Source organism: Calonectris borealis, chromosome 2 (assembly GCF_964195595.1).
Source record: "Calonectris borealis chromosome 2, bCalBor7.hap1.2, whole genome shotgun sequence".
Classification (NCBI taxonomy): domain Eukaryota; kingdom Metazoa; phylum Chordata; class Aves; order Procellariiformes; family Procellariidae; genus Calonectris; species Calonectris borealis.
Genome location: NC_134313.1, coordinates 159173014 through 159188194, shown reverse-complemented (window position 1 = coordinate 159188194; position 15181 = coordinate 159173014). Strand labels below are relative to the sequence as shown.

At 42.7% G+C, this 15181-nt stretch overlaps 1 protein-coding gene across 1 annotated transcript in view; it reads right to left on the bottom strand.

Annotated features, from left to right (window-relative positions):
- Window positions 1–15181, bottom strand: part of ADARB2 (adenosine deaminase RNA specific B2 (inactive)) — a 315194-nt gene that overhangs the window by 16612 nt on the left and 283401 nt on the right. The window contains exon 7 of the mRNA XM_075144105.1: window positions 5062–5230. Within this exon, the coding sequence (XP_075000206.1) occupies window positions 5062–5230 (169 nt within the window). The remainder of the gene's footprint in view (window positions 1–5061; window positions 5231–15181) is intronic.

Here is a 15181-nt window from a genome sequence, read left to right as displayed (position 1 = left end):
CATTTAGATCATAGAATCATAGAATCATTAAGGTTGGAAAAGATCATCGAGTCCAACCATCAACCCAACACCACCATGCCCACTAAACCATGTCCCTAAGCGCCTCATCTACACGTCTTTTAAATACCCCCAGGGATGGTGACTCAACCACTTCCCTGGGCAGCCTGTTCCAAGGCCTGACCACTCTTTCAGTAAAGAAATTTCTCCTAATGTCCAGTCTAAACCTCCCTTGGCGCAACTTGAGGCCATTTCCTCTTGTCCTATCGCTTGTTACTTGGGAGAAGAGACCAACACCCACCTCGCTACAAGCTCCTTTCAGGTAGTTGTAGAGCGCGATGAGGTCTCCCCTCAGCCTCCTCTTCTCCAGACTAAACAACCCCAGCTCGCTCAGCCGCTCCTTATAAGACTTGTGCTCCAGACCCTTCACCAGCTTCGTTGCTTTTGTTGATCCTCAAAGAGGAGCTGAACTATAGAGATATCCTTGTTTTTATCTAAAGGTGTGCATTTGTCTGTCTGTGTGTGTGCATGCCTGTGTGTGTCCATGTCGATTTTCCTTCAAATATTTGTCTGTTCCTGAACAGCAACTGCAGAAACTTCCACCAGCAGCAGCATTAACCTTGCACTGACCTAATAAGCAAAGGTACGAGCTGCTCCTGTATCCAGCCTTAGTGTGAGAGAGGGAGATGAAAAGAGGTTTAATTTGGCCCATTGTATGAATGGGTTTGCTGTCACAAAAAGCTTAAATTCTCTTAGGGCTGTGATGTTTGTGCTGACATAAAGGTCTTAATATATGTTAGCATGAAGAAAATGTTAAATGACACAAAGTTTTCCCCAAACAGCTGATAATTTTCAAAATTATTTTGCTTATGATATTGCTGCTTTTTCACAAGTGTATACAGTGTACATTACAGAGGAAAATGGAGGTCAAAATCTTAGGTGTTAGCGTAACTAATGAACCTTGGGTCCAAGGAATGTGATTTAATCCTAAAATCTATGGCACTGAGAGGCTGAACTCACTTCAGCTGCACCATGAGACTTGCCGAAGTTGTGAGTGTAAAAGCTAACACTCTCTTAGGGTGGGTTATCTGGGGATTCTCAGAGCCCAAACTTTAAATTTGCACATATAAATGCATAGGTTTTTAAAGCCAGAAGGAACCACCAAGATCTAGTCTGACCTCCTTTATAATGCAGTCACAGAATTTCACCTCGTAATTCCCTGCCTGAGCCAAATAACATGAGTATTCATGCCAGAAGTGTTTGTGCTTTAATTCAGTAAGGGAATAGGTATGATACCAGGCTGTTTATCCTGCAATCTCAACGCAGCCACAGAGCCCAAATAATGCATACCAAGCAACAAACTCTCACAAACTTGTGGTGATAGTAATAAAAATTGCTAAATGCCTTTGAATAACAAATAAATCTGATTAAACCACTCTGCTTATGGCTATCCTGTGAGCAAGAAAGAACATAAATCGTTAGATACATGATTTATAGAATATTATTCACTTTTCTGAGTAACTCTCTCTGTTCTTGGGTCTTTGATATTCTGATAGCAATGTCCTTTGCAAATAATGCAAAATGATGTATATTTTAGCAGCTACTGGCTAGGTTCTCAAGAGGAAACATTCTCTAATAGCCCAGTGCTCCCGAGGGGCTTTTACAAGCAATAAAATCCAAAGTATACAAGCCAGATTTTTGTCAAATCTTGCTTATACAAACATGAATTTCAGCTTCGGAGATCTTGTTTTCTCATTGCGAGACAAGACCAGATGATGTGCAACGAGAGTCCTGCATCCTGCAGAGATTTGAAGGGTCAACAGTCTACGTGGTAGAGCAAATATTTGGAGTCTGAAGTGTGGCACAGAAACCACCTACTGATCTCTTCAGTGGGGCAGGAGCGGGGAAAGGGCCCTCACACAGCAATCTCCTCATCCACTGAACTCCTTTCCTGCCTGTACTTTCTATGGCCAGTGGTGAAGAAGGCAGAAAACATCTCCATATGTGGTGAAACAAAGGTCAGACGAAGAAACCTTTGATTTCTTCCTCTTACAGGAGAGTATAAGAACTATAAAAATTGTTTGTAGATCATATTTAATGTGGTAAACCGAATTTTGGGATAAAGTTTATTGAAGATGCCATATCTTCTCACCATTCTTTGCCAAGCTCTACATAACATTTACAGCAGCCAAAAATCTCCAGCAACATTGTTGTCGGTGGCCAGCTCTGAGGGGACCTCTTACTTTCTGCCATGCAAGATTTGGTGTTGGGAACATTTCCTGAAGTATTGGTGCTTTGTTTTCACTAGCACAGTGATTCCGAAACTAGAACTTGTGAACCCAACTGAAGTCATGCCACAAATATATGTAATTAGGAGCCTAGTGGAAAAAAAATTGCAGAACCAGGTCTCACAATGTGACCGCGACAGAGGAAGGAAGGGAAAGGCATGACTTCCAAGTGCAGCCAGGGTTGGGCACACCTCTAGATAGCCTTGGGCACTCTCTCCAGAAGCTTTCAGACCCTTTACATGGCATGGTGATGCCCCCAGCACTCTCCGGACTCCATTTGCCTTTCTCGGTTTCCCTTGTGAAAGGTTTTCTTTTTTACATTCAACTCCATGCTCTCTACTTATTAACCTTGAATTTTTCTCCTCAAAATCCCTGTTTGGGTCCCTCATCTGGTTTCCTTCACTTCTAGTTACTGGAGCTGCCTGCACCAGACCTACAAATAACCTCTTCTATGACCATTTCCCCTCTCTATCCTTCCCCTTTATTGGGAACGACCATTCCCTCTTCCTTGAAACTCTAAGCCTCCATTGATTTCTGAATCTCCATGCTTACTTGATTTTTTCTCTTCATCTGCTAATTCAGCAGTAGTCCTACCAATTTTCCCTGTGCCAGAGGTCTTAACCTGACCAAGGAGCCCATGGTACTTGGAAGGGTTGTGTTTTGTGAGGGACAGAGGGGAGCTTCCCTGTGCCAGTTGCCAGCAGATCTGCTTCGAGACACACAGGGTTAGGCAATTTGTGAAGAAGATGCAGTAGGAAAGGCCAACTGGATTGGGAGTGACTGAGCTGCTCTGTTAAATAAAAAAAAAACTAAACCAAACTACTGAAATTCTATGGCTTTTGGGACCTGTAGTTGAGGCACTGGCTGCTGATTTTGGCACAGGCTTGCACTGCTCTCACCACAGCAACCCTTTAGCTGGACCCATCATTGCACATACGGCTGTTTGCTCTGCAAAATGTCCTGCAGATTTCCTCAGTACAGTGCAACACGCAAATATCCAAACTTCTGAAGCATTTGTAGCACCACAACACTACCATCATTCCTACAAATGTTGCTTTTTCCACCCCTTTTCTCAGCCTCAGAACTTTTAACTGTCCCTGTTGAGAATAAACATTTGCTGTTCAAAGCAGGGAATAACAATTGCTGATTTTTTTTTTGTCTAGGAAAATCCCATGCCCATTTCAGTTACAGTGCAAATAAATAATAAAAATTGCAGTAATTCATACAATATTGCAATAATAATATCAAAGATGAGAGCTGCAAGATTTTTTGTTTCCTGGAAAAACTTTGTGGTAGATTCTTTTTTTCTTCACAGACTTTAATGCTGTTTAGATATGTGGCAACAAGGAAAGGATTCACTGAAGGTGTTTAGCAGATGTGCTTGGAGAAAACCCAACTGAGACTGTGCATTACAGTCAACATCCCCATCAACAGCAAATGTAATACTGTTTGCAAAGCTGATATTTAATTCACTGGCTAATGACATTCAAAACCACAGGGAGTGCAATATTTCCATTCTCAAACTTAAACGTGTTTAGTTTTTTGAGTCCGTAGGAGTCTGAATTAGGAAAACCCAGCTGCATCTAAAAACAGTGCGGGAGATCCACTGAAAACAGTTTGGGTTTTCTGTTATCTCTTTATGAATAAATGAAAACATTATAGCAGAGGCTGCTCTTCATCCGTCACGCAAACACAACAGTCGTGACGATTACACTTAGCAGAGGGTGGATTTTGTGAGTCTGTCAGTATTTCCATTTGCTGGTTCAGCCATATATTTTCGGCCAAAATGCCAGGCGTTGCTAAGCCTACAGAGTAATTTAACTTCAGTAGGTCATCTGGTTAAAGCTAAGAGCAGAATTTATGCATTTGCATTAAACAAAAACCTTATGCTTCTTTGAAAGTTTAATAATTGGGCCAAATTCTCGGCTGATGTAATTTGACTGAGTTCTTAGGCATGATATTGCAGCAGAGAATTTGATCATAACATTTACATTCCTATAGCTATAATGTAATGTATTTTACATGTAGAGCTGCATCTATAGCTAATGTACATTATATATATATAATTATGAGCATAAGTATACATGCATGTATACATATATACTAATAGTATAGTAAATATGCATCCAAACGCACACACTTTGTTTTCAGTTTGTGATAGCCATCATTTGCTATTAGTTAATGCCCTAAATTGAGAATGGTGAATGTGTTGACATTTTACGTGCCACCATGGAATAATTATGAAATATTTATTATATGGCAATTATTCTACATAAATATATGTTGCATTTACAGGATAGAGCAGAAAGCCACCGAGAGGGCAGTGACATGAAAGTTCTGCATCAACATTCAAACCAGCAGCAATATTCCTAGCAGCTTTTAGGGCACTTTATCCAATAGGGTGCAGACGAGCTAAGTTTATCTGCTTGATGGTTGGTTTGCAAGTTTTGTGGTAAATGATCCAATGAGAGCAGAGTGGATGTATTTTATTTGCACACTGAAATTCTATTGGCAAAAATGCTGCAAAGACAGTTTATATTTTTGTCACACTGTAAAAAGCAACTAACGACCCATGGAGAATTTGGGAAAATGTCCTATTTACATTCCGTCCTATTTATATGGTCTGTTTTTGCATACAAAGGAGGTCTTTGTTTCCGCAGGGTTTGTCAGCACCTGCTAGTTATTCCCCACCAGTAGCCGTAGTCCTCTGTGACATCAAACTTCATTTCCACATGCAAAGAGTTTTGCGATGTATATACATCAGGTGCTACGGTACCTGGCGATTTTGTCTGTACAGGACATGGTGATGAGTTGCTCTCCCAGCAACACGCCATCCCACGTCTGAGCTGCGTTATGACACCGGACAGGTATGGTTCCTTCTCCAGATTCAATCTTTGTTCGGAGGTGCCCACGGTATTTTCTCACTATGTGCTTGCTGCTGTTCACTGGGAAAAAAAAGCATGAGAGGCAATAATTAAATGTTTTTAGAAAGAAACTGAGAGGCTGCTTTGATGCCATAGCTTGCATTTGCAGAATCACCTGTGGAGGTCCTTTAAATTGAATGCAAACTTAGATGAGATGACAGCCCAAGAAAGCAGCACAATGGAGAAAAGTATGTGCTCCCTAGCGTGGTTGTCTTTTCACATCAATCAAAACTTTCACACAGCCCCTGCTGACCTCATGTTCCCGTTCCCATTCCCTTCCATATTTAAGAAGAACAGAGGTGCTTTGTTTTTTAAGGAAGCAATACAATTTCTTGTTTTTACTCCATGCTTATAGGATTGAGCTGTGTCAGGGGAATATTTGGAAAACCTTGGTTCAATGAGTGTGATCAAAGGCTCACCTGCCTGACCTAATCCAGTCCAATACCCTGGTGTGATATTCAGTGGCATTTTCTGAAAAATTTCAGAACTGAGGTTCTACTTTGTTATCACGAAATTTCACTGAAAATTCTCAAAAGCTCAAGTTTTAAACTCTGGATCAAAAGCAAATCAAAACTTGGTAGCTATTCATTGCTTAAATTCCCTCTATAATCTCCCTGAAGTGAGGTACACTACTGCTTTGTGTCACACCGATACCTTTTATGCAATTGCCATCCGTCACTTCAGTGATATTATATATATTTGAGTGCAAGGCAGCTAACGCACTTGTCCTGTGCTGCAGGGAACTTAACTGAGTCCTGCAGATATGCAGTAAGTGCAGAAGATAATGACATTTCTAAAGTACTTCACCTTCATTTTTATGAAAAGAGGAAAACTGAAGTTCATTATCAAAATCAGTCTTACCCTCTTTATACTGCTGCTTTACCCCTGGATATTTTGGTTGTAAAAGAACAGCAATCTAGGAGCAACGGAATCCTCTGGGTCTGCTCACTGGCTTACTCTCAGAGGGTTTCACTGGAGGACACCTTCTCTGTGAAGCAGACCTTTCACAATTTCCCTTTAGCCCAAAGGAAAATAACCAACGACGGTACACGATGGCCTTTGCTTTCAAGGAAAAGGGGCACTGCTTCTACAGACGGTTTTCGTCCGTATTTCCAACTCTCCAGTGTATTTTTCCATGGCCTGCCCCTCAGCTGGACCAGAAGGCTTCTGCTTGTGAAGGTGATGCTCCTCAGCCCTCAGCGGGCTACAGGGCTGCTTGGGTTCCTGGCACCAAGTAACACGGGGGTGTCACAGGTTGGGGGCTGATTGAACCTCCGGCTGCGAGCAGCAGGCTCCGTGCAGGCTCTCTAGCCGCCTGCTCTCTCCCTCTGTCATTTTTTACCGTCTTGGCTTTGTATGACTGTCTGTGCTGCAAGCTCTGGTGGAAGCAATTGATTGACTTTGGCTGCTGCCAATGGATGGTTTACAAAAAGGGAATGGGAAAATAAATCGTTTCAGCCCATTGGGACTAGCAGAGGCAGCGAACACGTGTAGAACAGCAGAGTCAGCTGTGACCTGCCAGCAGACGGGTGGCTGAGCCCCCACCGATCATTGCCGCGTCGCTTCCTTCCTGCTTTTTTAAAATTTAAGATGGGGATGTGTATGCCAGTGGCGGGCTGGACCAGGTACCAATTGGATTGACTGGCCATGGTTGAGACCAATTCCCACCCAAAACCAGGCTCCATCATATCTGAAATGTTTGCAGATACTGTAGGATTTGTTTGTGCTGCTTCAGGAACCGAGTTTGGGGGAGAGTGGTTATTGCGCTGCCATCCCCATCAGCAGCGGTGTCCCAGTGGGGGACGCGGGGGTACTTGTGCCCCGCTGTCACAGAGCAGCTCACAAATGGAGACACTGCAGTAACCACCAGACTTGGAGCATTGTGGCTTCTCAAACTTCAGTCCTGAGGGAAACTGGGAAAAGCCAATGAAGGCAAATAAAAAATTCAATAAGCAAAAATGCCAAACTCTCAGAAATGTCTCAGATCCCTCGTCCCCCAAATTGCTGGGCTGTGCCAACACTGTCGGGAAAATATTTTCATGGCCATGAGTGCTGATCCTATGTACATCCCTCTTGCCTGGGATGCCTCCTGCAGTATCGTTCAGAGGATGCTCTTTGAATGGGATTAGCTATCTGGGAACTGGTCCATATTTTTCTTGGGACTCTGTGGGGAAACTCGCTTTTTGAAAACTTCAAGCAGTGGTGAGCAGGATTTTTCATTATTAAACAGAGTCGTGGGGAAGGTACCATGAAATTTGGACAACAAAAGGAGAAAGTGATCTCTCCTGTTTAGCAAACACATCTCACTGAGCAACAGCAAGAAATGTATAGCAAAACCACTTTGCCTTAGTCTGCACACACCGAGAACTGATGGCACAGCAGAGCTAGACCTCTGCCAGGGAAGCAGTGAAGAGTGACTCAAGAGACTATTGCTGTTTCAGCTGGTAGAAAGTTTGACTTTAAGCAAATCAGTTCTCTTTTCCTAAGCTTTCCCGCAGGTATAATGAAGATAATGATACTTCCTTCTTCTGCAAATTAGTTTAAAGGTACTGCTCAAAAACTATTTATGAAAACCAGATGCTATCCTTTCAATAAAGATCTACCACAGGAGTCCACCTGTTGGAAATCCCCCAGGACAAAATGAATTTTTAGTGTTTCTTTCTCCATCTTTTTTTTAGAAGAACGTTTTCTCTTGCTAGGCCTTTCTCTCCCCATTTTCCATCTCTTTCTACATTCCTCTCACTTTCTCAGCTCCCACTCTGACCTTCCCCCGTAGGTGCATTGGTCTCCTAAATTACTCTCTTTTTCAGGCAGTTCACTATGTTGATACGCCTACATTTTGCATACATGCGGTGTGACATGTAACTACTAGGAAATTTTAGTGTCTGCATGACAAGATGAGCAGCCCATAGTTTATGTGACTTTGATTTCACTATGTAAATATTAGCTAGTGAGGGGCAAAGCATCCTACAAAGTGCTGGCAGAGGTAAGGAGAGAGCCAGTTCAGGGGAAGAAGAAGAAGAAGCAGCAGCAGCCTTGCAAACAACTGTTGAGCACTTGGGGAATGTAAAGCATAGACCAACAATTTGAGGGCAAAGAGATCTGAAACATTTCTGTGAGACTGGGGGGTCTGCTTATTTAATTTTTTATTTGTCTATTTGGTCTTCTCAGTTTCCCTCAGGACCGAAGGAAATACAAAGACCAGAGTACAGACAGTACAACAAAGTCTGGTTGTTATTGTAGCATCTCAGCCCTGGCGTGCAAGTACCAGAAACTGAGTAATAAAGTTTTTAAAAGCATTTAGTAAGTGTGTGCAAGTGCACAGACCATCTCCGCTTCCAAATGCTCATATTAACTCAGCCCAGATATCAAACTTTGCTCCCTGTAATGCGCGTTCTACCCAGGGTGCAGCCAAGCAGACGGCATTAGCTGATAGGATTCAGGCAGCTGTGGCCAGTGTACGCTCACCCTGGGATACACTTCCACAGCGCTGATAAGGGGTTTTAGCTGCTCAACTGCTATTAAATTCAGCGGCTAGGGTGTGACTAAAACCCTGCGCTGTACTGCCTGTCTCAGACTGTTCACATTGATGGGGTAGCTGGCACACATGCTCCAAAACATGATCTGTAGCATTTCTATAAATTACTAAGAACCCAAAGCTCTGAATACTTTCAGGTTGACAATGATTAAATAAATCCAGATCTGTAGCTGGAATGCATTTAGTTCTTTTTTAGCATGTCATTAAGTAGTGCAGGAAGATATAAATGTTGAACAAAGAAAAAGATGAGGCTCTGTGTCTTTTGCACTGAAGCTTCAGACAGACTCTAGCACATAAGCTGCTTGCCATCGTAAAAAATGCAGTCCACTTGCTGGCACAGCCTGCTACAGATCATTTTAAAGCAGTCTCAGAAATATATTTATTTACGCAACTTAAAGACACAAACTACAGCCTACTGCTGTTCTGCTGTTCAGTATGATCAAAGCATCAGTGACTATGAGCATTTCTGATCTTTGCTGGGCTGGTTCTCCAACTGCTTAGTCTCAACTAATTGCAGGGGAGAAGGCGTCTGAGGATGCCACTTCAACCAGAACAAAATGTCAATTCAAACCGGCATTGGAAAGGACAAATTTAAAAATCATTTGGAGTGGATTTATGATGTGTGCTACACTCAGATGTGGAAATTACTCCTGAGAGTTCCTAAGATAAAAAGGCACTGGATTATTTATTATTGGATTAGAAATTTACACAGGTGCCTTGTATTCAAAATCAGTGAAACCCACTGATTTCAAGGCTTGCCCCTTATTTTCATATTTTCTGCAGGACCAGTTCTGGCTCAAATGGTAATGAAAAAAGCCACTCCATATTTATTATTTAGTTGAAGAGTGAAGAGGAAATGGACGGTGATTAAACAGAATCACGCGAGTAAGGCTCTGTCTGAAATTTTGCATGACTGCCTCAGAGGTTCATTTTCTATTTCTCTGCTTCAGTGGAGGCTGTTCTCTCCTCATGAAAGAAAAAATAAAACAGCCTATCTTGCATTTTTTCAGTGCTGGACCCTCCATTCATCAGCATGGTTTATAAAGCTTCCTCAGAGTGGTTTGAAACAAAGGGGTGGAAAGAGAAGTGTTAACATCAGACTGCCTTTGTATTTTGATGGTTATTAGAGATCCACTTTCCTCAAGCAGATGCTGAATAAATGTACATTATTACTATTTCTGGAAGTGTTGAAGTGAGCATCATGGCACACTGAATGCTTTGGATGTGTCTCCTTTGCTGGGTAGGGTGGCGGGTCAAATAAATCTCTGTGGCAATGTGCTTTGGTGACCTGCAGGGAGGGAGGCTAAACTGCAGTGGGCCAGCTTTTGAAAGCAAGAAACTTTAGGGATATTCTGAAAGAAGCCTGGATTTAGGAAAAAAAGAATAGGACCCCTCACAACGTGCAAAGCTGAATTGTGGCTTCTAAGGGTAGGATTCATCACACCGAGGGCTAGACAGGTAAAAGCAGTGGTCTTGTCCGAGGGTCTTTGGTGCTACCTCTGCGGTGAGTGCAGGGATGCATCCCTCCCAGGAGGGAGCACAAGCACCTGCCTTGCACGGGTTAAAAGTACATCAAGGTGAATCCCTTAAAGTCAATATATGCTTTTAAAATGTAGGCCAGGAGGTCTATTGCATCTGAATGTGGTCCCAGGGGGTCTCTTCTGCTCAATCCCAGAGCCATGCAGTGCAGAGCTGGGGTTTGGACTGTATCATTAAGCCCTGTACGCAAATATAAATACTGAATACATACTTTATCTGAGAATGTTATAAAACCTGGGACACCTGTAATTTGTGGAGTGGAAATTAACAGTTGAAACTGAACTTCTTTACCTTTTCCCCCCTCCCTGCATCTTTCCTGGCTGAAATCCTGGCTTTGGACAGCAATCAGGTATACCACGACCTGATAAAAGATGTTACCTTCAGCACGTTATCCTTTCTTCTCATCATTAATCTTCAAATAACATTTTTGAGTCTTTGTACTTCTTCCATAATTTTTCATCTGCCAATAGATTCAAGTGATGTACAGACAAGATGAGAAAGCAAAGGCAATTTGCCCATTCATAGTTCATCAATATGTGGTATTTAATCCATAAGAAGAATCAGTGATGGGAAAAACCTGAAGTTTGAATCCGAAAGAACAGAAAGGAAATGAGTGCATTATTTGCCCTTATCTGTTTCAAACACATATTAATTAAATTATGATTTTTGGTTTGAGCTGTGTTGTTAGAGATAGTAACTGTAGGAAGGGTGTAAGAATGGTACTCCGTCACAGTAAAGTTCATCACTGAGTGTTTTAATGAAAACTCTTCATTTTGTTCCATCAAAATGCCTTCATATATGATTACTGAGGGACAAAACTTCATCTGTTCAGGTGACATAACATTTTGCAAAGACTTTTTATTATTTTTGTAGTATGATATGAAATGTGTTGAATGCTCATCCTAGGGAGAGGTGCTAGAATGAAACTAACTGCTAGAGTGGAGAATGGCACTCTAACACATGAAATCCATTTTGCCTAACTTCTAAGTAAGCCCTGGTCTCTCAGCAAGCTTTAACCCCTTGGGACAAAATAAAAATAATATCCGAGAAATAGAACAAAATATGTACCCTACAAAATAGTTTTCTCAATATCTGTCTTTGAGGAACCCCTGGGATCAAAATGTGAGTAACTAGTTAAAATTCTCTTCAAAACAGTTTGTTGGCAGTAACGTCACGCACCGTTTCCTCTGAGAGTTATAAATAACTGTTACAGGCAAGGAGGAATGAGCAGCACTGGGTCAGGCATGGAGGAGATCCTTGATGCCACCTACAAACGCAGGCTGCGGACACCAGCCTGCTCTGCAGTAGAAGTGCGTTAGTATGTTGAAGCCAAAAGCACAAGATTTATCAGTGCAATTAAGATTCTGTGCATGTGGCAATCAAGGAAAGTACAACTCAAGCACTTCAAGATTATTATTTTGAATTACTAATTGCTCCTCTCATCTAAAATCAGATGTGCAACGCCATTGCTTTGGAAGTGCAGCTGCCCCCGCAGAGCAAAGTCTAGAGACCTGGCAAAGGGCTGCGCTGGCGCTGTGAACTGTGCGACGGAGAAAACTTCTGCCTCTGAAGCCTTCCTGAGCCTTGTCACCAGCCACAGAGGCGCATTAGCTGGTCTCCAGCAATGATCAGCTCGTCTTTGACAGCGTGGGGAGCTGCTGCTGGTGCCTGGGTCAGCGGCCGAGCAAAGCCAGGGCAGTGGCTGGAAGCTGCGTGTGGAGAGCGAGATGCCCCATCAGTCAGAGGCCAGTGGGGACCACTTGTTCACCTATGTCCTAAGCTATGCGTCATTGTATCTTTTCCCTATTTTTTTAAAATGAAAAATGTTTTCTCTTAAAACTAGGCTTTATCTTTTAGATATACTTTGTGTGAAAAATTGTCAACATCACTGGAATTGCCCATTTGGTGAAAATTCTCTCCCCTGCAATGTTTTAATCAAAAAGTTTACACAAACATAAAGGGAATGTGTTATTCATCATAACCCTCTTTCTTTTATCAACAAAACATGCTGTTATTCATGTGGCTTTGGGATTTTTGTTGTTGTTTGGAAATTGAAATCTTCAAGAGTGATTTAAGAAAAATATTGTGAAAGAAGTCAGCAAAATATGAAAATAGAAAATGAACCCCGTGGGACAGAAACAACAGAAATCTGTCAATAATATTGACAGATATTCAGCCCCTCTGTGATTGGTATGAGCCTAGAGAGGCTCTGGTTCCTGCTGTATCACCAGACATACCCTAGTTCAACTTCAGCTTCTGGATGTGTAGATGGGAATTACTGAGTAAAAGTCCTCCTCCCTGGCTGGAGAAATAGATCATCAGGAAATAGTCCCTGTTGGCCTTAAAAATCTATGGATTGTAATTACTAAATTATTCTGAATAATGATATAATAGTGCTTAGAATATATAGTGCTTTCCATTTTAATGTCCTACTCTGAGCATTAATTGCCCTTCCACAAAGTTGTGCCAGCTGGATACCTTTTATTGCCATTTTACAGGTATGGAAATAGAAATGACCAGAGTAAGGTGAGTTGCTCAAGGCTGGCTAGAGAAGTATCAGCAGAACCATGGTTAAGATTAAATTGTTTGTCACTCTTACACAGCTGTCTTCAGATTTCTGTCTTCATAAGACTCTAAGAAAACTCCCCAGGAGTCTAAGGACTTTCAAAATTCCCAGAGAGATCTTAACTGGACCTGGAGTTGCCTGACAAGCTTTATAAAACTCAGGTCATGAGCTTTACCAGTGACTTCCATTCAGTGAGAGGGTTAATTAGACCAAATTAGATCCGAGTGGGTGTAGTTTTTGCCCACAGGAATTTTTCCCAACTATGTTTCGATCTGCTCCACCCAAAATATGTGCTGTAATTAGGCGCGTATATTTAGCAGGGTATGGGATGCTGGGGGTGGAACTGGGGCAGCCGTGTCCAGGAGCATGCAGTCTCCTTGTCCCTGCTTCAGGGGACCTTGGAGAACCCCAGACGTTATTATTCCTTGGGCTGGACAAATTCAGGGACAACCAGCTTTTCTTGGTGAAATTTTCTACTACTGTTCTGAAAGCTTCTCAGCCATGGCCTTTTGCTGATTAATGTAGCCTTTTTATCACATCTGAACATTACATCCAAATGCAGTGTTTCACAAAGCAGCAAAACCCATAACAAAGCAGAATCAATAAATACAGTGCAATTCCCTTTGGCGATTCAAGCATTCTGTTAAAATTAGGATCTGATTATAGCTGTGGAAACCTGTTTTCCTGAATCCTAACAAACACATTTTGCTTTACATGAAAGCTTTTCAAAGCTGTGGCCAATGCTGGCTTTGAGCAATCCATAGTTTCCAGCATATTCTTTCTCTTTTCCCAGATAGACACACACTGGGCTGACACATCCTTCTGAAAAATCTTATTTTCTACTTTAAAACTCCCCCTGAAACAACAGAACCCAAATAAGCAAAAGCAGCCAAGAATATCACAAGGAGAGAGAATTGGGACATTTTCAACACGTTGTCAAAGCCAAAGAGTTTTCTCATGATGTATCAGTTCTGACAAAGTTTTATAACAGAGACTGAAGAAAGGGAGCTGTTTAGCTCAGCTGATAGTGAATTCCCTGGAGTCCTGATCTAGGACTTGGGAAATACAGGTTCAAGTTCTTCTTTGAGTCTAAGTGGCCTTCAATGAAAAAGCTCACCCCAAACTAGGCACGGAAGGAGATGAAGTAGGGTTTTTCTACCCCTTGTTAGTGTGCTGCTGACCAGGAGACGTGAAAAATACAGGATGCAATCCCACTTTCACACAACTATTTTATTTCAAAAATTTGCCTGACAGGTTTTGATTTCTTTCTAGCCAGTCAGTACTTTGAGTCCTGAAAGTTGTCCATGAAGTGAAGTGGTTGTTCACTAATCAGCTTTAGTCAAACTCCACTAAAAACCTAACTACCCAGCCAGGCGGAGATTAATAACAAAATATGAAGTAATAGCAAAAACTTTCACAGGGTGATTAATTGGCACTGAAAGCTTCAGGAGTTCCAATGCAGCAAAACAAAAGCCTTTTTCATAGGTGCATTCTGGGGTCAAGCATGATAATACCAACAATAAAACCACGAGGGCTTTCATAGTCTCACCGCACTCCGAGCCATCACACATCACTAGTTTCTCTGTCAGATTTAGGGGCTAGAACTGACCCTAGGGATTGGCAAAAGGTTTAGCATGGCAGGCTGTGTAGGGCATCAGACCTCTCCCCTTTGGATTACCAAAAGCGATGGGATTTCCAGCACCCAGAACACCTGGACCACGTATTTGCAGACCCTCTGGCACTGCTGCTCTGTCTGAGCAATGGATCTGTCTGAACATGGAGATGCAACGGCTGCTGTTTCTGCAGCTTTTCCCTCCTGCGGCATCAGAAGGGCTGCAGGGTTCACAGCAAAGGGCTTGGGTCAGTCCCTGCCTCTGCTCCTTCTGGTCCCCCTGACATGAGTCTTCCTTCTCCTCTCTCTGTTCTCTCCCTCCCTTGCAGCCTTGGAGGAGTAGAGAGTGAGTAGGAGATGCTGGGGGAGGAAAAGCTTCTTGCAGTGCCGGAGATGGGTCGAACCAGTGCCTGCAGGTCCTGTGTGAGTGCTGTGCATTGGAAGAAGGAGAGGAGCTCCACTCATCCCAAAGCTTTCCAGAGTCCCCCCACCCCTCACAGGCCTTACGTTGCTGTCTCTTGCCCACTCCCCCCATCAAAGCTGAACATCACAGACTCCCTCCCCCGCCAAACTTTCCCATCCTCACCACGGCTGTCCTGTCCCAGGGTCCCACTTATCCCTCTCAGCCACACTTCCTCCTCCTGAAATTCCTTTGCCCATCTTCCCCAGAAGAAGAAGGCTCCCCCACAGTCCCAGCATGGACTTATGTTGGGTGTT